Genomic DNA, 24,384 nt, shown 5'->3' with positions numbered 1-24,384 from the left:
CCTCATGGTTCCTAGTTGGTTTCGTTAACCACTAAGCCACGACAGGAACTCCTGTACTTTCTGTCTTTAAACTTCTTCCCTCTCCTATCTACCTGGACAACCTAGGCTTAGCCTCAAGACTCTCTTGAATGACACCCTCTGTGCAGGGTTTCCGTATTGGCTCAGGCAGAGCTAAACCTCTCACCTGGTGTCACCACTAAACTTGTTAATCAACCAGTTACTTAGTAGATTATGGCTCAGGGCATGTGTGACAGTTTCTACAGAGACTTTTTGAGGAGCAAACACCTGGCCTTTCCATGCCAGGTGTTCTGCCCCAGCATGGGGCAGAGTAGCTGGTGGACAGAAAGTATCAGTGCATTTAATTGGGCTCATCATTCAATCAGTCCGATAATATCTCATAGAACTAAAGAGGCATTGACTCTGAGATTGGGTTGACTCTGAGATCTGTCCCTGTTAGCTAAGGAGATGTCATCAAGTAAGTCACACCAGAGGTGGGGATGGAAATCAGAGGTTCCCTCCATTATCTGAGAGAGTCTTCACCTTTTTTAAGCAAATATTTTCTAAGTCCCACCCACATCCTCCGGAAAAATCTATAAGTAGAGGTCTTAAATCCATAGCCAATCTCCCCAAAGCCATGACAGAATCAGACCCCACTCTGTTACTGACAAGTGCCGCGTGTTTGTTTCTGCACAGAGAACTGGGGGATGACTGACATCTCCTTGTCAGGGCACAGTGCCACGTGCTTTAGGGCATCCAGAGACACCCAGAGGGGACTCACCAGAAGCCTCATGATGGAACTTGAAACCTTCCAGCTGTGGGTAAGTGACGCTGTCAAACACCTTCAGCTCTGACCTCCCACAGGTTGTCAGCCACACCACCAGCCCGAGGAGCTCCTCCAGGTGGGGGTCTGCTTCAGTCTGGGTCAGCTCGTCATACCTGTGGGGACAGATGAGCTCCCTGGACATCTTGGATGGAGCAGCCAAGTTTGTTCATGGTGCTCCTCACATGGATGCAGGGACAACGCAGATCATGATGCTGGGCAAGACCCCAAAAGTCTCCATCAGTTCAGCACCAAAAGGCAAAGGGAGTGGATAAGGGTCACTCTGTTTGTAAGTGTCAGCCCCGGATCTAAGGATGTTTAATTAGAATGCAGGGAACCCTGTGAAGAGCCACAGCATCTGCTCTTAGGAAGGCTGCTTTCCATGGCTGGACCCCCCAAAAATCATGTGTTTCGGGCACCAGAAGGGCAGGAGGACCCCCGAAATAAGAGAGTTATTATTTCAGAAGAGCAGCAACACAAACATCATGGGAAATAATCAGACTTGATTAGACATCCTCATGCTTGTTTCAGGGATGAGTACTGGTTTTGTTTTCAGCTCCTTATGTGTAGTGGGGCTGCCTTGCTCACCATGGAGAACAGACTCTCAAGTCTCACTGTCACATCAGGAGTAAAGTCCTGGCAGTGCAACTTCGGTTAAGGCAGAAAGGGAAACAAGCTGAGATGGGTCCTTCCTGACACTCCTTGGAACAGGCTTATTTCCCCTCCTGCCTTCCACAAGAAGTCTAGGGAAAACCAACCAGCCATCTAACCAAAGAAATGTTCAGGAACTGCTATAACACAGACCTCCATGGTAGCACTAACCAATTAGTCATGGTCTAGACTCCTGTAAGATATGGCCTCCCCATGGGGACATTTATTCTTATTGTCCCTGTGGATGAAGGCCCTCAGGGTCATCTAATCCTATTCCTTTGGGATTTCTGTCCCCTTGTCCCAGACTTCTTCCAGATACTGGAAGCCTGACTGTAGCAAAATCCATGAAACACCATGGTAAGCTGCACCCCACAGAGAAGTGCTGCTCATATTCAGAGCAAAGCCCAGGGGAACTTTTGTGGCCTTGCCCTTAACCAGCTTACTCAAGATCAGTGGAAGAGTTTGGATCATCAAGGAATTTCTTTGATTTCTACACTTAGGTTTATCCAATCCCTGGACTCAAGCTAAAGATGATATAGCAAGTCAGAGTGGAGGAAATTAGTCCAGACTCAGCTGAACAGTCTTCATTTGCATTTCCCATGGGTCCAGAATTTGAGAATAACAGTAGGGAAGAGGCCCTGTGAGCAGGAGGCTGGTATGGGAACATTACCAAGCAAGAGCAGTTAGAGCTTATTCCCCCTGGGAACTCTGGAAGGCAGGGTAGAGCTATCTCATTCAAGGGGCAACTTTGCAGGTTATGTATCCATCAGTTTCTGCCAGTCATTGGTAGAGGGCTGCTTCTGGGGTTTGTTGATATTTTAGCACTTCCAGCCACCAAGCATACAGGCAGAGCCAATTACAGCCATCCCAGAAAGCCCTCCAACACAGGATGTGGATTCTGACAGGTGACTGTCAGGCCAGCAGGCATGCAGGTGGCGTGTGCCACCAAATGAAGTTGGTAATATTATTTTGATCACCCACTGGTTTTCTTAAGAAGTGGTTTCAAAGCCGACTGCTATATTGAATTACTTTTGCAATAAAAATCTCTCCAGCCATGTTCTACCGAGATCTGTATGTCAGGAGACATTTGGAAAAGCCTCAATATCTGAGGCTCAATATCTGAGGCTTTCTCCAAAGCACCACAAGTGATTCTGAGGACCGAGGCTTCCACTGTTTCTTCCCCACCAAGCACAGCAACTTACCGAAGTAACACTTTGAGTAACAGAGGATAGCCCTCCCCGTTCTCAAACTCCAGGAACAGAGCCGGGGAGATGGAGTAGGAGTCCTTCACAAAGCCCAAGACGAGGTTCATGGCCTCGCTCACCTCAGGAACAGGGAGAGCGTCTGCAAGCCTGGAGAGGTTCTGCAGAGAGATCTTGATGCAATCCATGGCTGCAAGAGGGAATAAACATACCCCCACTGAGTTTGGAGGCTATTGCTCTTCTGCAGTGGTCATTCTCTCCCATCTTTAAAGATGTGAAAGAGAAGTCATTCAGAACATTTTTCTGCTGGCCTCTTGGATCAAGAAGCCTCAACTTTAGGAAGGGTCATCCTGAGAACCACGCTCTGGGGCCCAGAAGGAGAGCCGGGGAAACAGGAAGAGGTAGGAAATCGCTTAGCCCTCTGCTCCTGATTCCCCCCCACTCAAGGGTCCAGGTCCATTAGATAACATGTTGAAGACCTGAGCTTCGTGGAAGACCTTAAGGAAGCAAGGCTGAGCAGAAATTAGCTTGGAGAAAAGTGCAGGGATGGATATATGGATATGTGGGAAAATAAAGGGCGAAAAGATGATGTGTTTCAGCTACTAAAGAATTCAGGGGGTTAGAGCCTGAAAGTATGGTCCACAAGGGAGGGGAAGGAAGGCAGGCCCTGCTGGTTACCCCAGAGCTGTGAGAGGCCAGGGGAAAATTTGAGTCAGAAAACAGTTGTCATTAGAGTTGCATATGGATGGATCACAGTTTCTAGGGCTCTTTCACTGGGGGAAGCCTCTTCTGAGGGCTGGGAAAGCCACACCAGTGGATCAGGGAAAGTGCCTATAAAGAGCTGGAGATAAGGCATGCTCAGTCTCTCCAAAGTCTGCGGACCAGGCAAGGCAGCACCGAGAGCTATGGGCTGGCAGGTAAACAGCAGGCCAGTCTTACTTCCTGGCCTTCTCCTTAGCCTATACACCCAGGGAAGGTTCTCACTGCCTTATAGGGGTCCTGGGCACAGAGCTGTAGGTTGCCTGCTCCCCGCTGAGGTGGAAGTTTTCTTTTCCAGATGTTATCTTGGACAGCTGAGAATAATGACCACAGTGAGAACCACCCCCCCAACACCAATACAGGCAGCCTTTTCTCAGGGGTCTCCTACTCTAGCCTGTTTGGGGTCTACTGTGCATCTCAGGTCCAGCTCAGCTCTACATCATGACTACCAGGCCCTGGCCTCACAGGAAACTTCAGTCTTGAAATTGGGGGTGACGTTTCAGCCCAGGGCTCAGTTACAGTGAGAGGGTGGGTCTGTACTTTCCTAGTTCTCACCAGCTGACACCCTCTGTTACAGGAGGCCCCAGAAAGAAGACAGATCACAGGGCAATAGTTCACACTGGCAGGCTCAGACCCCCACCTCTCCCAAAGAGACCCCATACCTTGGAGTTAACCAAGGGCTGGACAGTTGTGCTCCAAAGCAGCCCTTCAGCTGGTAGAGCTGAAGAATGGTTCAGGGCTGCTGGGGAGGTCAGCTGAAGACCTTCATCAAAACATCCCCCTGGGAGTTAGCCCTGCAGAGCTTCCCGCCCTGCCCCACAATAGGCCAGTACCTGAGAGGAGGCCAATACATTTTTCCCAAGAGTCTGTGAGCCACAGTGGTAGCCATGCTTCCCAGCATTTCCTGGGCCCTTGGGAGACAGATGATGCTAAGGGAGGCCCCAGGGACTGCTCAAGAATCTGATTCCCTTGGTGCCTTGCCTTTGATCACAGCTAGGTAATGGTGCTGTGATGTCGAAACCTTTGGGGCATCCCCTGCATGTCAGGAGCTGTCTAAGCACTTCACATATACCAACTGGTTGAAGGGTCACAACAGTCTGTTGAGGTCAGTGGGAATATATTACCTCAATTTTACATACAAAAGAATTGAAGCACCAGGCAGTTAAGTGCCCAAGGTCACTCAGCTGAGAGGACAGGGCTGGAGCCCATGCCTCAGCTGTCTGATTCTAGAAACTATGACCTTAACTCCTACATATGCTGCCCAGAGCAGAACCTAAGGCACTGAAATTGGGCATCTCTAGGATTGACTCGATTCTCTTCTTCACTAGCTGGGGAGCACTGGCAGATTCTTTCATCACCCTTAATCTCTGTTTCCTCTGCTGCAGATGGCATTAATCAGTAATATCTATCTCAAAGAAACAAATAAGATAACATACAAATGAACCCCACATGGTTTCTGTTCGATAGTATGCGTGTAGTAAATGAGTCTCCCTCTCTCTCCCCCCCAGTGGAGCATCAGAATGAACAATAAAATCGCTTTCATGAAGGGACCCAAGCAGTGTAGGGTCACCTCATAGGCATAGTTGGGCATCCATGAAAACCCCATTTATTCATCTCTCTTTTGGTCCCTGGAATCTATACTGAGGCTGCGAGGGCATCCCAGGGTCTTATTGTGGGAAGTGTGCCTGCAGCCCATCCCTGATCTCCCAGGATCATACCCTGCAGGTATTGGATGACGCTGAGGTTCTGGGCCTTAGAGATCGCCTTCAACACACAGAAGGTGGGCTCCTTCCAAAAGGAGCAGCTGTGCTCTCGGAGACACGTTGTGGCAATCATCAGAGACTGGAGTTCATTTCCCGAGAGAAGTCCCTCCAGACCCTGAGTCTCACTGCAAATGTTGATCAACATCTGGAAGAAAAAAAAAGGCACAGAGATACTGATTAGAAAGCCTCCTTCCCCACTTGTCCATGTCTCAGCAGGAAGGATTGTGTGGGGTCTGCCCTCTGCCCTAGAGCAGCATGGTTGACAGTCACCTAGAAAGGGTGACAAGGCCAAACTGTGGACTCCTAACCCCACACAAGCAGGGGTTATCCTTTCCATATCGGGATAACACAGAAATGTTTGACTTAGGGAGGGGTCTTTTTATACAGAAGTGCAGAAAATGCCACCGACAATTAAAAGTATGGAATTAACAGGGCCCAGTGCTGTTTAAAAAGAGATGTGTGTGCCTGAAGTCTCCGTTTGGCATTCAGACTCTACTTCTCCATAAGATCAAGAGTTTATCCTATAACATGCTAACTGGGCTCCTTGCCCCTGCCAATCCAGTATCCATGTGGCTATCAGAGGAACTTTCCACACCTTCCTACATACCTGGGGTGGAAACCGAATGCCCTCGAAAGGCTCACGGGGTTCTGCTTGGCCCAGCCCTGCTTCTTCTCTTGGGTTATCACATGTGCTCTCCCTTTGCCTCTCAGTGGTCTACCTGGACCTTCTTCCAGTTTAGCAAATATGGAAAGCTCCTTCCATCTGAGTCCTTGAGCCCCTTCTCACACAGTGATGGATTCCCGGCCGGGCATCCATGGAGCTGAGCACCGATCCCCTTTCCCTGCCTCCCCTGCAGGTGGCAGTGGGCGTGACCCTATAACCCTCGACTTGCTGGGCCATTCCCTCTTCCTCTCTCATCTTCTTCCACCCTACACCTCCATCCCAACCTTTAGCTCCCTGGTTGAATGGCATTTCCTCAGAAGAGCCCCCATTTAGTCTCTGCTGGAAATCAGGTCCTCTTCTCCTCATCTCCTAGCGGCTTTCACGTTTCCATCAGAGCACTTAAAAAATTGGACACTGGAGTTCCCGTCGTGGCGCAGTGGTTAACGAATCCGACTAGGAATCATGAGGTTGCGGGTTTGGTCCCTGCCCTTGCTCAGTGGGTTAACGATCCGGCGTTGCCATGAGCTGTGGTGTAGGTTGCAGACGCGGCTCGGATCCCGCGTTGCTGTGGCTCTGGCGTAGGCCGGCGGCTACAGCTCCGATTCGACCCCTAGCCTGGGAACCTCCATATGCCGTGGGAGCGCCCCAAGAAATAGCAAAAAGACAAAAAAAAATTGGACACTTCATTTATTTATGTGATTGTTCCCCCCATTTGGCGTCTGCATCTCTCTGTCAGCTCTAGGAGGGAGTGTGGGTCAGGCATGGAGACACACCCAAGAAGAGCACTGTATATTTTTGTGGAATGAAATAAGGAAGCCCTGAGGAACTCTGACGTGGTCTATCCCTGTGGCTCACATCCTGTCCATATGTGAAGAAGATTCCGAAGACAAGACTGCACTAATTCCCTGCAGAGCACATAGAAGCCACACAGTATAGCTTTGTTCTATCCTGGCCACCACTTAGAATGTGATTTATATGCAGGTAAATGATGCCTAAATTTCTAACAAAAGCAGCTTAGGGGACAATCCACCATAAGTGGCATCTGCTAGGACCTGTGAGATGCCCTCTGGTAATGATGATTCTGGCTTCAGAATTGGTCTAAAATGGATGGGAATGTGGACATGAGTGCTCAGTGGACAGCTGCACTGGCAATTCCCAAATGGTCCTAAGTATGTGCTCTGTGTGAGACCCTGTCCAAGGCAATGGACACACAAAGATGAGTAAGACACACAGTTCCCCTCACCAGAGAGGCAGATGGAGTTTTCTGGATATACAGCATCCCAGAAGCTGAGAAAGCAGGACTTGTCAGTAAGGGGGCAGGGGAGGGATGTAAGAAGTTATGTTAAAAGTCTCTGCTCGGAGTTCCTGTTGTGGCTTAGCGGGTTAGGAACCCAACTAGTATCCATGAGGATGCAGATTCGATCCTTGGCCCCATCAAGTGAGTTAAGTATCCGGCACAGCCGTGAGCTGTAGTGTAGGTCGTAGGCAAAGCTTGGATCCTCTGCATTGCTGTAGCTGTGGTGTAGACTGGCAGCTGCATCTCTGATTCAACCCTAGCCTGTGAACTTCCATATGCTGGGACTGCAGCCCTAAAAAGACAAATAAAAGTCACTGCTGGTCAGAGAGGATAGAAAAGATAGACAAGAGGACATAGCATTTGATGCTTATGGCCTGAGAGGGAGGGAGGAGCTGACCACACAGAGTGGTTAGACATCTGACTGTGAGCAGACTCAGGAGCCAGATTCCCAGGGTTCTAATTCAAGCCCCCATCTCTGTGTCTCATGTTTACTTGCCATACCTTAGTTTGTATCGAATCAGGATGACAATACCACATACATCCTGCAATGGATGTCAGGTTATGACATAAATGTAATTACATAGCAAGGACTTAGAAAATATGGGCTATGGTTATTCAGGTTTGGCTTAGCATGCTTGTTCCCAGAGTCACAGGGGCCAGAGACAGGAGGTCCTGGGAAGGCAGGCAGGACCCAGGGATGTAGACTGGAGGAGAAGGAGCTGGTAGGAAGTGGAAGGAGCACATGATTCTGGGAGAGAGCAGGAAGAATAAAGGGATGCAATTAGAGAGAAAAGAAACTCCATCTTCCAAATGCATTTGCAGAGCCTGCGGGCAGTGGGGTAAGCTGAGACCTCCAGGAGAACGGAGGAGCTTCCAACAAGGGGAAGAGGGAGGAAAAGAGGTTGGAGAAGCAGAGTGGGTCTCAGCCCAGGGGTATTCAGCCCTCCTCCCACTCACCTGCACAAACATCCTCTGAACTTGAATATCACTCTCAAAAAGCTCATCCTTTTCCAGAGGAAAGACAAAGAAGAGGTAAAGGCACTGGAGGAGCAGGGCTGGGAGCCCAGATTCAGCAACTCTGCCCAGCGTCTCCTGCAAAGGAAGAGCAGACGTGACCCAGGGCCACAGAGCCAGACAGAACCAGGCTCCAGACCCAGACTGGCAAGTTCGGCCAAAATGGGCATTTTAGCAGGAACAGAGGTGAGTCACATCCTGTCTCTGGACAACACATTCTCCTTTAGGAATGGAGACAGTCATAGGACCCACTTGGATGGCTCTGAAGCTTACATTTACATAAAATGTATATTGTGTGCCCAATAAACATTGTATCTTTTATATGATAGATGATAGGATGGAAGGAAAGGAGGGAGTAAGGGATTGTTGCAGGGCAGAAATCAAGGGCTTTCCTGGCAATCACTGCTGATCTGGGTACCTTTCCTCCTGATAGGGGAGTGGAAACAGTCAGGAGAGGGTGGTTGGGAACAAAGAAGTGCCTGAATTTGGGACATAATCAGGGCCTTTTCCATCCCCTCATCCAGATCCAGGACCTCATCATTACCAAAACTGCCCTAGAGGTGAGGACCAATAATCCAGAGAACCACACCTCCGTAACCAGTGCCAGGGCTGCCAGACAGAGAGGAGACAGGGAGTTGGCAAAGGGGACCAGCCTGCGTGTGGGGCTTCCTGGGGCCTTTCTTCCATGGGCCTGCCTGCAGCTCCACTGGGATTACTGGGGCTGCAGCCTCTGCGTGTGTGTGCACACCCATGCACACACATGAGCATGAGAGAGCACAGGTGTGGCTAATATAAAGTGTATTGTCTGTGCAATTTCCCACTTGATTGACTGATCTGACAGACGTGGTGGGTAAAAGAGAAAGGAAGAGAATGAGTCTGGGCCAGCACCAGGAATATAATGCAGGCCATGGGCCTCAAAGCATACACTGCAGGTACTGTCTGCCCCCTACTGGACATGTGGCCCTGCACAACTGCACACAAGGTGGCTCTCTCTGTCCTCTGAGCCACACTGGCTCCACTGGAAGCCAACTGCTTACTTCTCTCACTGCTTTAGGGGCTGACTCCCTGCAGCAGAAAACATGGCTTTAGGACTGAAAAGAGTCCTTCCCCAAGGGTGGAAGGGCCCCCACTCTATGCCCCAGGCCTCTGTGCCTGATGGTGGTCCAGACAGTACACATGGAGGAAGCCAGGTGATCCTCCGTGGGCTCCTCTCACCTCCTGGCACTGTCTCCAGACACCCATCGGAGGCCTGTGTTCAACACTAGACAGAGGGCAGCCACTGCCCCTAGCCTATTTCCTGTTGCTCCTAGTCTGGCCACCAGGACACGCAGAGTGGACACTCTCCCTACACAGATAAGCCTCTGGCCCTGCCCTGCACAGGGCCTCTGACCACTTCCGCTGACAGCCACAGCTTTCTCCAGAGATTGCTTCTGCCTGAGAGAACACCAATCCTCGGCAAACCACTCAAGGCCCCTGCTTTCCTGTGGCAGGCCATGACTGCAGCCAGGATAGGAAGGGAAGAAGGAGGGGCCGACCTCTTGGTCCCTGGGACAGCACAGGGCAGGTGCCTGCAGGCCTGGCTCCTTTAGTCTGAGTTTAGCAGGAGGCAATAGCGAGCAATGGATCGGAGCAGAGGCTTTAGAGTCAGACAGCTGTAGATACACTACACCAGCAAACCAGATTTCTCGTCACCAGTGCGACCTCACCGTAACCTGACTCCTAGGGTTTGGAGAGTATCAATGTGTACAATGTATGGGATACACCCAGCAGGAAATACAGTCCATACACATCAGACATTGTTTATCCTCACACTAACTCCACAACAGGGGCGTTATTATCCCCAGTTTTAGAATGAACAACACAACTGAGAAGCAGAGAGGTCAAATAATTTGCTCCAGGTTGCACACAGCTTTCAACTGAAAAGGCAGGATGCAAATGTGAATTTCAGACTCTGAAGTCCATGCTCTATATCAAAACAGGGGTAGGAGAGGAGAAACAGTAAGTCAGTTTCATGAAAAGGAAGACCCTGGTGGGGCATGGCACTGACCTGTGCTGGGATGTCCCTCTATACACAATGAGAAGCACTCAGACCAGGCCTGTGGGGCCTGGAACTTACCGAATCTGTCCCCGTGAGCACGTACACTGACTTCAGGAGCAAGTAACCATCCTGATCTGCATCCCCCTTCCACCGCAGCAACTGCCCAGCTGCCACCCGCGCTTGCTCTGGAAACAGTGTGGGAAGAGAGAAAGTGTTACCAGCAGAGCAATGAGGTGGCCTGGTCACTCAGCTTCCCTCTACTCGGGGCCCTCTCACCATGAGAGGTGCCTTAGCATCTTTAAGGAACTTCTGCCTCTTGACCCCTCCACAATGACACCTGAATCTATACCAAGCATCTCATCACACTCTGCCACATTAATCTCCTCGGAGGATAGCCTTTGCCATGCCACCTTCCCTGTTCCACAACCATCAGTGGCTCCCTATTGGTAAATAATAAGAACAAGCTCTTCAGAAATTGGACCTGCCATAATCCAGTGTCTTCTCCCCACTTTCTGTATCACACAGCCCCTTTGGTCACAGGGGTTCCTGCAATCTACCTGATGCTGAAGCTTTTCCTTCCCCCTGGAATTCCTCCAGGCCTCAGTCTCCAGGGTCCATTTCCGTGAGTGGAAGGAAGCAAGTCAGGAGACCCAAGCAGGAAACATGCTTGGCTTTGGTTTGTGTGTCTTTTCTGCATGTGTGTGTGTGTGGGGGGGGGGGTCTGTGTTTGTGTGTATGTGTATCTGTCCCTCCCAGGAGCAGCAGAGTCCCCCAGGTCCCCTTTCTCTTCCCTCTTCAAGACTTTTCCTTTGTTCTCCAGGGTTCTCCATAGCGAATCTGGCCTGCTGTGGCTTTGGAAGGCACTGCTCTAACTACCCCCCAGAAAGCAGAGAAGGACTGGGCTGGAGGCCTGGGGGAGTGCTGCAGAGCTTTTGTACTCTCCATGGAGGTCTTGGGACCTCTCTTCTCTTACCTGCAGGCTTTCCCACCAGTACCTTCTGTATTTCTTGGGCAAGCTGCTCAGAAACATCTTCAGCCAGCCTTTGGAGACTGGGAAAACAGATGATCCCCACAGAGTGTTCCCAGGCCTGAAGTGCAACACACGAGATTTGCTCAGAGATGTCAAAGCTATACCACAAAGTGTGAGAATCACCTTCCTTCCTCCCTGCCACCCAAACCAAGGGCTCAACTTGCTTTCACTGGGGCATCCAAAGGGTAGGTGACTACCCTCCAGCTTCCATTGCCTATGCATTCAACTTCCTGCTGAGCTCCAAACCACATCCAGCTGGCCCCTAGACCTCTGCCCTGAGTGCATGCTCATGACACATCAAAGACATGTAACTGAATCCATTGCTTTCTCCCAAAACCTGTTGCATCTTGTCTGAGTGAGTGGTCCTACCAGGCACCCACTTGCCTGAGTGAGAAACTCTAAGAGGGATTCTCTAGATCCCTCTCCCTCCCCTTCCTTGCCATCAATAGCTGTGTCTCCTTGATGCTGCTCTTACACACTTGTTAAATCTCATGCAGATATCTTAGTTTTAGTCATGCAAGTATTTCCTTCAAATAAATTCTAAAAAAGTAAAGTTATAAGCATAAAAGCAGGATTGCAAATTAAAAGAGTGCATTTTTTGTTTGTTTGGGGTATTTTTGTTTTGTTTTTCTATTTTTTACTGTTTGGGTACATATTACTAACTTGGTCTCCAGAAAAATTTGCCAGATTAGTCTCCAAGGGCTTCAGGGGAAAGGGCTGGTTTCTTTCTACCCATACCAACAATGAGCACTGAGGTGCTTTTTCATCTTGAATGAGAAAACTTATAGATTTCAATTGCAATCTTTAGATAACTAGAGTGGATGAACATTTTTCATGCTTCTTGAGTTATCTGTTTTTACTCTTAGCTCAATATCCTATCAGGGTTTTCATTGTTTTTTAATTTATTTTAAAAATCTCTTTATATATAAAAATCATTCATCTTGATCTATAATACTATCTCAATTTTTTTTTTGTTTTTGTCTTTTTGTCTTTTGTTGTTGTTGTTGTTTTTGTTGTTGTTGCTATTTCTTGGGCCGCTCCCGGGCATATGGAGATTCCCAGGCTAGGGGTTGAATCGGAGCTGTAGCCACTGGCCCACGCCAGAGCCACAGCAACGCGGGATTCGAGCCGCGTCTGCAACCTACACCACAGCTCACGGCAACGCCGGATCGTTAACCCACTGAGCAAGGGCAGGGACCGAACCCACAACCTCATGGTTCCTAGTCGGATTCGTTAACCACTGCGCCACAACGGGAACTCCTCAATTTTTTTAATTTGTCGTTTTTAATCTTTGAATTTGGTACTGTCTGGTTTTGTTGTACAGAAATCTGAAATTCCCCTTAAATGAAATTTCTCAATCCATTCCTTTGTGTTCTGGCTTTATTTCCAGGCTTAGAAAATCTTTTCCTAGTCCAAGCTATTGTCATATTTTTTTAAACCTCATTTCTTTTTAATTTCCTTAAAATCCTTTCTTATTTGCCCTTTCTCTATCTTTATCCTATCTGGACATATTTTTCCTCAGATTTTCCCCCTTATTGTTTAGGATACTATTTAATAGAAGTCCTTTACAATTCTGCTTGGGGTGCCAGAGTCTTTTCAGAATTTCCTCCCCATTTCCATAGGAATGCTGTTCCTAGATCTATTTTTCATCCATGTCTTTCCCCTTTGTTCTCCCCTGTGTTGTCCCAGGCTGCGTAACAGAGTGGAGCGATGATCCCTGGCCTCAGACCTGAGTTCCTGGCAACTCCGGATCTCAGGTGCCCACCAGGAAGGTAAGTTCCTGTGCACATTCCTGGCAATTAGTGGCCTCTATGAAGTGCATTTTTGCTGGACTGCTGTCCACTGCTCCCACTCCCCAACCATATTAAATTATATTCCTGCCCAAAGGTCTGACCAAGTTTTTTTTAAGCTCAGACCTTCCTTTTAGAAAAGGTGAGAAGGATATAAAATTTCCAAAGGGAAATCATTTTCAAGATATTTCCTTGCCGTACTGTATTTGTTAAAAATTAAAAACCCTTAAAAATCTTTTCTATGTAAAAAGATACACTATATGCAAAACAAAGAGCAAAGTCACAGATTGGGGAAAAATATTTGCAATGTGTATAGCTAAAACAAGAATGATATCTAGACCCCTAAAAAGTAAAAAGAAAGAAAATCTGATTTTCAAAAAAACAGCCAGTGAGTAATTTATAAAAGATAAATAGCAAGTTACTAATAACCAAGAAAATGCAAACTATAACTGCAATGAGATACATATTTTTCTGGTTAGTAAAAATGAAGAGTCTGAAAATATCAAATGTGGGTGAAGGTGAGGGACCATGAAACCCCCATCCTCTACCAGTAGAATGTCATTTCAACCTCTTTGAAGAAGCATCTAACCCAAACCAGTAAAGTTAAAGGGGCACACATCCAACTAGCCAGCAATTCCACCCCCAGGTATATTTCCTAGAGAAATGCTGGCAGGTGTGCACAAGGAGACGTGGATGATAAAGAGGAATATTTATGTGGTATTTGTGATTGGGAAAAATTGAGATAAACTTAATGTTCATAAATAGGACAATGAACAAATAATTTGTGACATAGTTATATGATATTACATAGAACGAAAAAAGAGAAAGAGAGCTGTATCAATATGGATAAACCCCAGAAAAAGAATGTTGTGGAAAAAGCAAATAGCAAAAGTATATTACAGTATAATTGTGAGTCTGTATATAAATTACACAATAATATTACTTATGGTTATAAAAATATACCTGTATTATTATGTAATTTACATATGGTCTCACTGGTATTTTAGAATGATATTTGTAAAATGTGTTACAACTTGCTATCTCTCTATATATATCATTCCCCACAGGGAATGATAATTCAGCAGGTTTGGACTTACCACTGGAGGAGAGAGGAAAGGGAATGAATTCACAGATGACTTTAGCTTATCTGAAATGTTTTATTTCTTTAATGTGGGTGGTGAGTATTGGGTATTTATTTTGATTTGAATGAAACTTTATTTCTGAGATACTTTAAAAATTTTCTACCCTATAAACAAACATAGTTACACCTTTCCTTTGTAAATAAAAAAGCGGTACGTCAGAACTTTGCTGAAACTACAAAAATGCTAGGTGAATGTTATTCATTGTTATACATAGTAGACCTTCAGCAAATATTTAATAAGTGAACACATGATTATGAAACCCACACTGTGCAGAATGATGGGCAAGTGTCTTGCATGCCAGTTTTGTGCCAAACGCTGGGCCAAGTACTTACATGCATTGTTTCCACTAATCCTCGAAACAAACTTTTGCGGTTGGCATTATGATTATTCCCACTTTAAAGAAACAACTGAGGCTGAGCCAGAAGGTAAGCCCAGAGAACCAGTTAAGCAGCAGAATAAAGAGCTGAATTCTCTCACACATACCCCAGCAGCATGAGCATGTCTAAGAATGTATGGCTACCACCTGGAAACCAGCTTTCACCCGGAAACAGTCATCTCCAGAGAGAAAATCTATCCTTCTGGCAGGGAATTTCTTTGGTAAGATTCTTTCTCTTCCCCAGGACAGAGAACTCTGCTATTATGTCTTCCTAACAAATTCCTGTGCCTCCTCCCTGCACTGGCAAACCCCTCAAAGACCAATTTGCAGACAGTTGACTCAGAGGCATCTAGATCGTCTTTGAGCAGTGGGACTCCAGGAGGCACTCTCCAATAAAGCAAATTGGGCCACTGTGAGTTGAACAGTAATTGTATGCTCAGCCAGATTCTCCCAAGGCCCACACTCCTTCCTGGGACCATGATGGGCACTTCTGGAGGCCGCATTAACTCTTTCAGGCCACTGGGGTACTGTTTCAGGCTCAGAGGCAATCATTTACTGAATGGTACCTTGGAGACCCCAAAGAGTTAAGGCAGCTTCCAAAAGGACCTAATTTTCTCCCAAACTGGGGTTTGCACGCTGGGAGAATATTGCTCAATATTTTTTAAAACTCTTATTTACTTGCATTATCTAAGCTGCACCAACATGCCTTGTGGCTGTCCCCTCACATGGAAGGAAGAAAGAAAATGATGCTCTGGTCTCCAAAGGAAAATAAGGGATGACAAAATGCTCTGGAGGAGATGGGCAAAAACCCCAGCTTTGAATGACAGAGAACCTGGTTAGTTTTCAAGTGTGACTGCAATATTACTATTGCTTCCTTGCCAAGGAATTTGGTAATTTGGCTTTCAAATGAACTCAAAACAATATCAGAGACTTTACATGAGGTCCCCTTGGTGCTATGACACAATTGATTCTCTCCTTTGTAAATAGAAAAGAAAAAATGATGCATCAAAACTTTGCTAACATAACAAAAATGTTGTTCCTCCCACCCCAAAAGGAAATAAACAGTGTTGCAGGCCCCACTCTGAGGTGGTTTAAAGTTGGGGATGGACAAAGAGGGGTATTTACTCTCACCATCCTCTCTAGATACCACACTTGGAAATAGCTGTTGATTGTCCTTATTACTGTATTTAATGCTATTCTCTCTCTTCCACAGTCAGTTGTACCCATACTTGGTTTATGTGAGAATAATTGACCTGCCCAACGGCATAAACTCTGTATCATTGGCCAGGCAGTTAGCCTAAGAGTACCTAAACACACCTGTGTACATGCACATGTACACACACACACACACACACACACACACACACACACTCACTTTCAAGTACACTGACTTAGTATTAATTCCAGTCCCTCCACACTAGGAAATAAATGGAGTCCTGCCCATGTTACCCACTGTTCCAAAAAGCCAGCCCAAAACTGAGTGACTTAAAATAACAACAATCATTTATTTTTCTCATGGATCTATAGTTTGGGCAGGGCTCAACAGGGACAACTTTTCTTTGCTTCACTCAGCCAGGGCAGTTAACAAGGGCCAAGAGATCCACTCACAAGATGGCACACTCACAAAGCTGGATGGTTAGTGTTGGCTGTCAGCAGCAAGCGCATCTGTAAGGTTGGGGCCTTGGTTTCTCTCCATGTAGACTTTTACTTGAGGATGCTTGGGCTTCCTCATAATATGGCAGCAAGGTTCTAAGAGTGGGTATTCTAAGTGACAGGAAGAAGCTACAAATCTCTAGGAGGCCCAAGCCCAGAAATGTCACTTCTGCCCTATTCCAATAGACAAGCCATCACAAACCCATCCAGATTCAAGGGGAGAGGACCTAGATGAAACCTCTTGAAGGGAGCAGTGTGATCCCGTTCACAGCATCTCTAATCTGCCACATCCAGATTCCCTTTCCTTCCCAAGTTGTCCTACCTCCCAGATTGTCTGTCCCAGATGGTGAGGAATTTTTCACTAATTGCAAAGGATTCCCTGTCTCACTGCCTGCTTTCTCTCAAAGTGCATATTTTAAGAACAGTCTTCAACAGTTACATTTATAGCTCTAGCTTTCCCCTATTATTACTAAATATCTCTATGCAATGAAAAGACCCATATAGTTCCCTTTCCTCTAAGGCAAACACAGCTGAAGGCAAACAGAACCTACCCATGCTTATTAGAAGAATGCCTTCTTCCCTTGGTGTGAGATCCTATGATAGGGAAGGCTCTAGAAAGACCAAAATCCAAAGCTCTTGACAGGGAAAGAAAAATAATCAGTTAAATCCTTCCTGCAAGTGCTGCTCTGCATTCTGGGAAGTCATTGTCTCTGTGCTGCTTCCCGTGTGATGTAATAAAACTTCTTCCTTGTCTGCAACATTCTGGAGTCAGCTACCCAAAGAGTGCCTGTGCAGGGGGTAGGATACTTTTTGTACCCAAGGAGACATGGATACTAGTGATAGAGATGGAGTAGACACAGGTAGTTTTAGAAGTCCCAATAAAGGACCACAGATAATGAGGGAAACTTAGGGGACACTGGGAGATCACTGTAAGTCAATAAATTGCTCAAAAAAAGCCATCAGAACAAGGCAGGCTTGCTCCCTTAGTGGAGACTTGAGAATTGCCTCAGGTCATTAGGTGGGGGATGGGATGAGGTCTGCATTCAGATTCAGACCAGGGGTAGGAGTTTGAGGACAGCCCTTCTGCTCATTTGAATACGCACCTTACCAGATACCCAGGAGAAGCCAGTACTCCCAGAAAGGAAGAGGTGGGCTTTTCCAATCCCCACTCCCCCTGGATGATAAAAACTGTAGCCCACTGGATCCTGGGGGCAGAGCTTCTTTGCCTGCCTGCTGGCATCTCTCACAAGCTGGCATCTCTCACAAGCGTCCTATCCTAATAAACCTATTTCTTGCCTATCACTTTATCTCTTGCTGAATTCCTTTTGCGTGGAGACATGAAGAACCTGAACCTCAGTGAATCCAGACACAGGGTGAGTGATTCTACTTTAAAACCTTGAGTTTAAGTCCCAATCTGGGTTTAGGCCGGGATCAAGTCCCAGTGCATGGATTCAAGTCCCAATCTGTGTTCTGGCTCGGTTCAGGCCGTTAGCACTGCCAGTTTCACTAGCTAGGCAAAGCCATTGTCCAATAAATCATGGGATAGGAAAAAGAAACCACGTGTGCTCTGTTCTATGAACCTCAGCATTGTCCAAGGGAACCCAGTGGTTAAGAACACAGGACTTGGCAGACTGCTCAGGTTCAGTTCTGCTCCCCACTAACAACCGGGTGACCTTGGTCAAGTTTTGCAATTCTCTAGACCTCTCTTTCCTCATTTATAAAGCTGGGATAAAAATAGCACCTACTTCATAGGGCTGTTATGAGGCCTTGTAAACACCAAGCAAAATGCCTGGTTTAGTTAGTTAGAACTTGGTGAACATTACTACTTACCACTAGTGCAAGTAACCACTAGCCCTGGCTTTGACCTGGGAAGGGAAGAGACAGAGCCTGGTGGAGGAGGAGAGCCTGCAATTCCTGGTGAGAACTTTGTTTCTGACTCAGCCTGCAGCTCCCTGCTGGGATTCCAGTGCCTAGAGACTCCTTATTACCATGACAATCACCAAAGTGTCCGGTGGGTTCACTCCTTAACAATTCTAGAGTTATTCTTCAAGCCAGAGACAATGGGACTAGAATTTACTATAGAACCAACCAAGCCACTCTTTGTATTTGCCTAAAGTTGATGCAGATTTACATGTAAACAATGACAGGGATAAGGGATAAGTTCGTCCTCTGTGTGGTTGGAAGAATCACATAAAAGAGAAAGTCAAAGAGGCTGAAGGGAAGTTTTGGGAAAGAACATTCCAAAGAAGCAGCTCTGAGGGAGACTGCCTCACAAGACCTGTTGTCAAATCTCAAGACTTACTAAATCAAGGCAAGTGACAGCCACTGAGGTGGGGCATGCACCGCTGTCAGCCTTTGCCAGAGCCCTAAATACACATGGACTACCCCTTTTATGCTGGCTCTGACTGACAAAGAGTCTGGATAAGATAGGCAAGATCCCACAATCGAGGGACAAAGCCTTTCCCAAGCAAGAGCAACACTTCAGAATCTTTGGTGTGCATTGTCTTAAAAGGAAGAATATTCCAGATCATCCTAATTTTCCTTGGATCCAAAGTGAAAAGAGCCTGGTATAGAGAGTTGAGCTCCACCAAACAAAGTAGCCCATCTTTTAGATGCATTCAGTAGTTTCAATTCAGTTGGGGCATGCTTTCCATGACAACCAATTCATGCATAAGGCTTTGACATTGATGGCCACATTTCATGGGAGATGGCATATCTTTTTTAAGTCCTGATATTTCTAAGGGGGTTCTTTATAGACAACTTGAGGAACTTTGTTTTATAGTTATAAAATGTAGAGCTACAAGCTTGACTTCTTACATAAGGACTTATATCCCAATGGCTTTCTTCACTCTTCATCTACAGCTCAGATTTTACCTGCACTATACCCCGCTCAGCATGAAAAACCTCCCACTTTCCCCATGCTGCTTTCTGCTACCAGCTCTTTTTTTTTTTTTTTTTTTTTGCTTTTCTAAGGCCAGACTCGAGGCATATGGAGGTTCCTAGGCTAGGGGTCTAATCGGAGCTGTAGCCACTGGCCTACACCGCAGCTCACAGCAACGCTGGATCCTTAACCAACTGACCAAGGCCAGGGATGGAACCCGCAACTTCATGGTTCCTAGTCAGATTCGTTAACCACTGAGCCATGACGGGAACTTCTGCTACCAGCTCTTAATTAAGAAGCCTGAGGGCTGTGGCTGTGGCTGTGGCAGGATTTTATTGGACAGAACTTAATAGGAACAACAGGTTTGCAAACATGTAGGACTTAATAAAAGAATATGGGTTTTAAGAAAATAATAAAGCCTATGATAGGCTGCCTCTACAGGGTTTATCAGAGGTGGGCTCCAGGGATCTGAAACATAGCATATTTTTGTCAGCAGTTTGGAGAATAGTAGCTACAGCATCTCAAACTATACATGTGTATTTAGCTTCTGGTGACTGGTGGAAAGGTGATGGGGACCATGTCTGTTGTCCACATGCCGTGGACTTTATAGTCCTCATCTTATCTCACCCTCACAGTCTCCCAGTGCAGTTGTATTGATTCTGCTTTACAGATGAGGAAATAGAGGTTTAGGAATATTTAGTAACTTGCTCAAGGATGCACTGCTAACAAGCAGTGGAGCTGGGACTCGAGCCCCACTGTTTGACTTGAAAGCTCATGTGTTCAGCTATAGGGCCATTGTGCCTCCAGTTACCAGTGTTGCAGGATTCTCTTACAGAGAGATGGGACACAGGCTTTTTGTCGGGAAGCAGCATTTATTAGTGCCGGCACTGGCTCAGGGGATTCATATCCAAAGGCTGAGCTCCGAATGCAGTGGGGTGCTGTCTTATATACCCTCCCTTATTTTTTTATTTTACGCTTGGGTCCCTTTGTCCCCCTTATAAGATAACATACATTCTGTAAATTCTGGTTGGATGGTCTATGTTACAGACTTGCACATGAATATGCACGCAAATGCTGGTTATGCCACATTGCCTTCCCTTTGTTCTGGGAGGGCCCTTACCACACCAGGACAGGGTTTGTGAGACATGGGCCAGTGTTGAGCTTCAGTTATAATAGGAACAGCTTCCTATTCATAAGGTCAATGCCTGCTGAGTCAGATAACATGAATAAGTAATGTGCCTTGGAAGAAAGATATTAGGGAGTGATGGACTAGGGTAAAATGGGGACCAAGACCAACTTCTGTTTAAAAGGGGGGCCCCTAACCAACTCCATCCAGTTGTCAATATTACAGCTACAGGTCTCTTCAAGAGAAATTTGAAATCTGAATCTCATATGAAAACCTTCCATTTTGAAAAAAATGGCACTGATTCATGTTTAACCCCTACAAGCCAAAGAGAACACATTGTGGGTGTTTGTCGTTATCCTCTGCTCTGGAGGACGGAGGTAAAACCTCCATATATCTTCCTTACTTTCATGGTCCCAGGCCCTAGAACAGGGTATGGAAGCTCAACGAAGATTTATACAACAAATGAATGAATTCTCAAATCCACAAGCTGGAAGAGGTGAAGAAGTATCAAGCCCTGGCTCTCAAATGCATAGTCCGTTCATCCAGGGCTGCCCAGAGGGATGGGAAAGATAAAAATGTAGCAGCTGAACCTGTACACATTCCCAGTGGAATTGGGCGGGAAGGGGTTGGCAGAATGCTCACATTTTTACTTCCATAAGGCAAAGTTGATCTGAGAACTGGGTGAGACTAAGCTGCCTCGCAGAAGCAGGGTTGTCAGAGCAGGGAAGCCTGGAAATGAGAAACCTGAGCTGTCTCCACTAACCTAGTTCCTCTTTTCCAGTATGTTCTCCATTCCCTAATTATGTAATCCATGAAGTGGGTTGAATGGGGTATAGAAGTCCAACACATGGAGGAAAATAATGAACTTATGGACAGTAAGTTACTTGGCAATTTTTTATAGAAAGGCATGCCTACATATTTAATGCATCCTATACATATGATCCTGAGGAGATTCTAAGTCATCTTTGAAAATCCTTAAATATTTCTGGTTAATAAGTTAGATAACGGAGTTCCTGTCATGGCTCAGCAGAAACAAATCTTATGAGCATCTATGAGGATGCAGGTTCCATCCCTGGCCTCTCTCAGTGGGTTAAGGATCCGGCGTTACTGTGAGCTGTGGTGTAGGTGGGTAGCTACAGCTGCGATTCAACCTCTAGCCTGGGAACCTCTATATGCCACAGAAGCAGCCATAAAAAGACAAAAAAAAAAAAAATAAAGTTAGATGAGACATATTAACAAAGGGGTTTCCCAATAAAACCCTGCCAAAGCCTCTATCTATCCCAGTTTACTTCTAAATGTGAAAAATATCTCACATTCTCTGTGCTGCGAATATAGGTGTACGGTTTTTGTAATAATAAGCCCAATCACTAGTCAAGCAAAAACTCAGTCTTCATAAAGTGTTATGTTTCCAACTCTACAATTAAACTTCAATATATTCAACTATAAGGCAGACCTCAGGCAGAAGTTTTATTCCAAGACAACAAAGGAAATCCCTTGTCATCAGCTGCCACTAGCCCAACAGGGACAGGCTGGGCTTCTCTCCTGTGCCTGTGACGGGGAAGAGAACACTACTTCGCTGCTCCTCACTGATTACACCTCAGTTTACTACCAACACAATTGATGTCCTGGCTCTCCCAGGCCTTGGTGTTGGTGTTACTGGTGTTTGAGGTTACCAGCCACCCTGCCATGCACATCTCAGGGCACACTTTCCTTTCCTAGCTCCCAAAGGAGCCGGTTTCTCCTCTGGCTCCCAAGCTGGGATTGTGGTTGAACAATATTATTTTTTTAACTAAAGAGACAATATTACTCAAGAGCCAACCATCCATCTTCTCCAAGCCCATCCTCACCCTGGAGATGCACCTTACTTGCTTTCTTTAGTAAATAACACATAGCACCCTCCTCGAAGCAACCAGTCGGAGATCACCTGTGACTATATGGAAACTACAGACTCCAGCTTCCAATCATCCCAGAGTCCCCAGAGTGCTGTATCATCTTTTCACAGCTTCAAAAGAGATAATACTGACCTTTAAGAACTGTGGGAGAAGATTCAACAGGCTTTTCTGACGTTCAGCTGGGCTTCTGGGATCCAACTGCTGGTACTCCAGAAACTTCCGTTCTAGCATCTCCCAGAGGGCAGTGGGGCCAGGGGTCTGCCCTCCTTGTGGGAGGTCAGGAGCGGCAATATCAGGCTGGCCTTTATTTTCAGAACCTGGATCCTCAGCCCTGTCTTCAGCCTTTGAGACGTCTTTCGCCTCCATACCTCAGGAAAGCAGATCTGAATTCAGAACAAAACAGCAAAATGAACAGTCCTGTCACAGCACTTTCTGGAGAAGCTGCTGTGAGACAAGGTACCGTCCTCCTTCAGCCCAGTTCCTGTTGAAGGTGGTTCCTCTAGGAATCTGAAACTGACTAAAACAAGGAACACATCTTTACAAAGAGATTCCTTAACAATTTAGAAGTGACTCATCTTAACAATCTTTTGTGTGCCAGGCACCATGCTAGACTCTTTATGCAGGCTCTCATTAAAGAGATGGGCATTCTTATTTTCTCTATATAAGAGGGCAATATGATGTCCAGTTGAAATGCAAACTTTTAACACCAAAGCCTGTTTGGTTTGTTTGTTTGTTTTATTTCTTGATGCTATTCCCCTTTAAAAAGGCTGAACAAATAGAGGAGACGTGTAAATATCTTACCAGCATATTCAGGCATGTAATTCTCTATCTTCGATTGTAACTTCCTTGTACCACATGAGTCTAAAAGGATGTGAGTTCTTCATTCTCAGCATTATCACACTCAATATTTTTAGAGGACTTTATCCTCAAAGTGACCCTTTGAACCCCTAAGTTAACTTCTCTTTTCACACACAAAGGAGCAGTGCATGCAAGCTGGGACCTGGGTCAGTAGGGGCGAGGTCAGGAACATACAAAAGAGACTGGCCAAAGCCTGGTTTTCCAGGTAGGTAGCCTCCAGAAGGTACCTTTATTTGTGTCCCTGACTTTTCAGTTATCATACTTCATAGCTGAGTCATGACTGATTGATAGCACAACAAAGGTCTGCTTTTTGTCAGGAGTGCAGGAAACTCCAAGCAGGAACCAATGTTTGGGTTCCCTACAAGAAGACTTCCCCAGTCACGGGGTCACCACCTAGGGGGTCTATCTTGGGATCTGGCCAGTGACCCAATAGACACTAATCAAGGGATGGAAACCAGATAGATGGACACAGAGGTGGATCTGCCAGTGTTTTGCTCTGGGCTCAGCAGCTGAAGGGATATGTCATGCTTTATTTTTAGCTCAAACACACATCCCTTGCAGGCTAGAATGGGAGTTAACTAAGGGTCACATGGCCAGACAAGCCATCCCTCTTTGGAACATTCTCACCCTTTAGGTACAAAACTCCCTGAGTCCCTGGCTCTTCCTCTTTCACACACACTTATTATTCTCAAACTTCACTTGCAGAAATTATTTTCTTCTACAAAAGCCATGGACGTTCACTGTCAAAAATTGGGAAGAAAAAAAGTAACAGGGAGAATATCAAGCTGGTCCCTACCCAAAAAAATTACCATTGATATTCAGGCTTTTATCCTGTTTAATAAGAACATTATTATTGAAGGAAACTTTTTTTAAAAATTAAAAAAAAAAAAAACCCTGAAGTTCTCGTCATGGCTCAGTGGTTAACGAATTCAACTAGTATCCATGAAGACTCAGTTCAATCCCCGGCCTCACTCAGTGGGTTAAGGATCTGCCATTGCCATGAGCTGCGGTGTAGGTTCCAGATGCAGCTTAGATCCCGTGTCACTTTGCGTAGGCCGGCAGCTACAGCTCCGATTTGACCCCTAGCCTGGGAACATCCATATGCCACAGGTGTGGCCCTAAAAAGACAAAACAAAATTTATTATTGTTGATTTACAATGTTCTGTCAATTTCTGCTATATGACAAAGTGACCCAGTTATACATATATTATTTTTTTCACATTATCCTCCATCATGTTCCATCACAAGTGATCAGATATAGTTCCCTGTGCTATACAGCAGGATCTTATTGCTTATCCACTCCAAATGCAATAGTTTGCATCTACTAATCCCAAACTCACAGTCCCTCCCACTCCCTCCCCTCCTTCTTTTTAACCTCAAGTATGTCCTCCATGAGTTTCTTTCTTTCTGTAGATAGATTCATTTGTG

At 46.1% G+C, this 24,384-nt stretch overlaps 1 protein-coding gene across 9 annotated transcripts in view; it reads right to left on the bottom strand.

Moving 5' to 3' along the window:
- The window catches only part of WDFY4 (WDFY family member 4), a 289,400-nt gene that overhangs the window by 247,990 nt on the left and 17,026 nt on the right, over positions 1-24,384 (bottom strand). For all 9 annotated transcript variants that reach the window (XM_084996485.1, XM_084996486.1, XM_084996478.1 and 6 more), the window contains exons 2-8: positions 22,231-22,481; positions 11,182-11,296; positions 10,287-10,393; positions 8,114-8,248; positions 5,151-5,340; positions 2,674-2,863; positions 779-936 (exon numbers count right to left, since the gene is read on the bottom strand). Coding sequence is in view for 7 of the 9 variants with exons in the window: in XM_084996478.1 (XP_084852604.1) it covers positions 779-936; positions 2,674-2,863; positions 5,151-5,340; positions 8,114-8,248; positions 10,287-10,393; positions 11,182-11,296; positions 22,231-22,464 (1,129 nt within the window). In the remaining 2 variants the exon portion in view is untranslated. The remainder of the gene's footprint in view (positions 1-778; positions 937-2,673; positions 2,864-5,150; positions 5,341-8,113; positions 8,249-10,286; positions 10,394-11,181; positions 11,297-22,230; positions 22,482-24,384) is intronic.

This window comes from Sus scrofa, chromosome 14, assembly GCF_054392235.1.
Source record: "Sus scrofa isolate SSC_HxYL_T2T_F1_AM1 chromosome 14, Sscrofa_HxYL_maternal_Yorkshire_Landrace_v2.0, whole genome shotgun sequence".
NCBI lineage: Eukaryota > Metazoa > Chordata > Mammalia > Artiodactyla > Suidae > Sus > Sus scrofa.
Note: the sequence above shows the minus strand (reverse complement) of the source record. Positions and strands in the feature narration are given on the sequence as shown.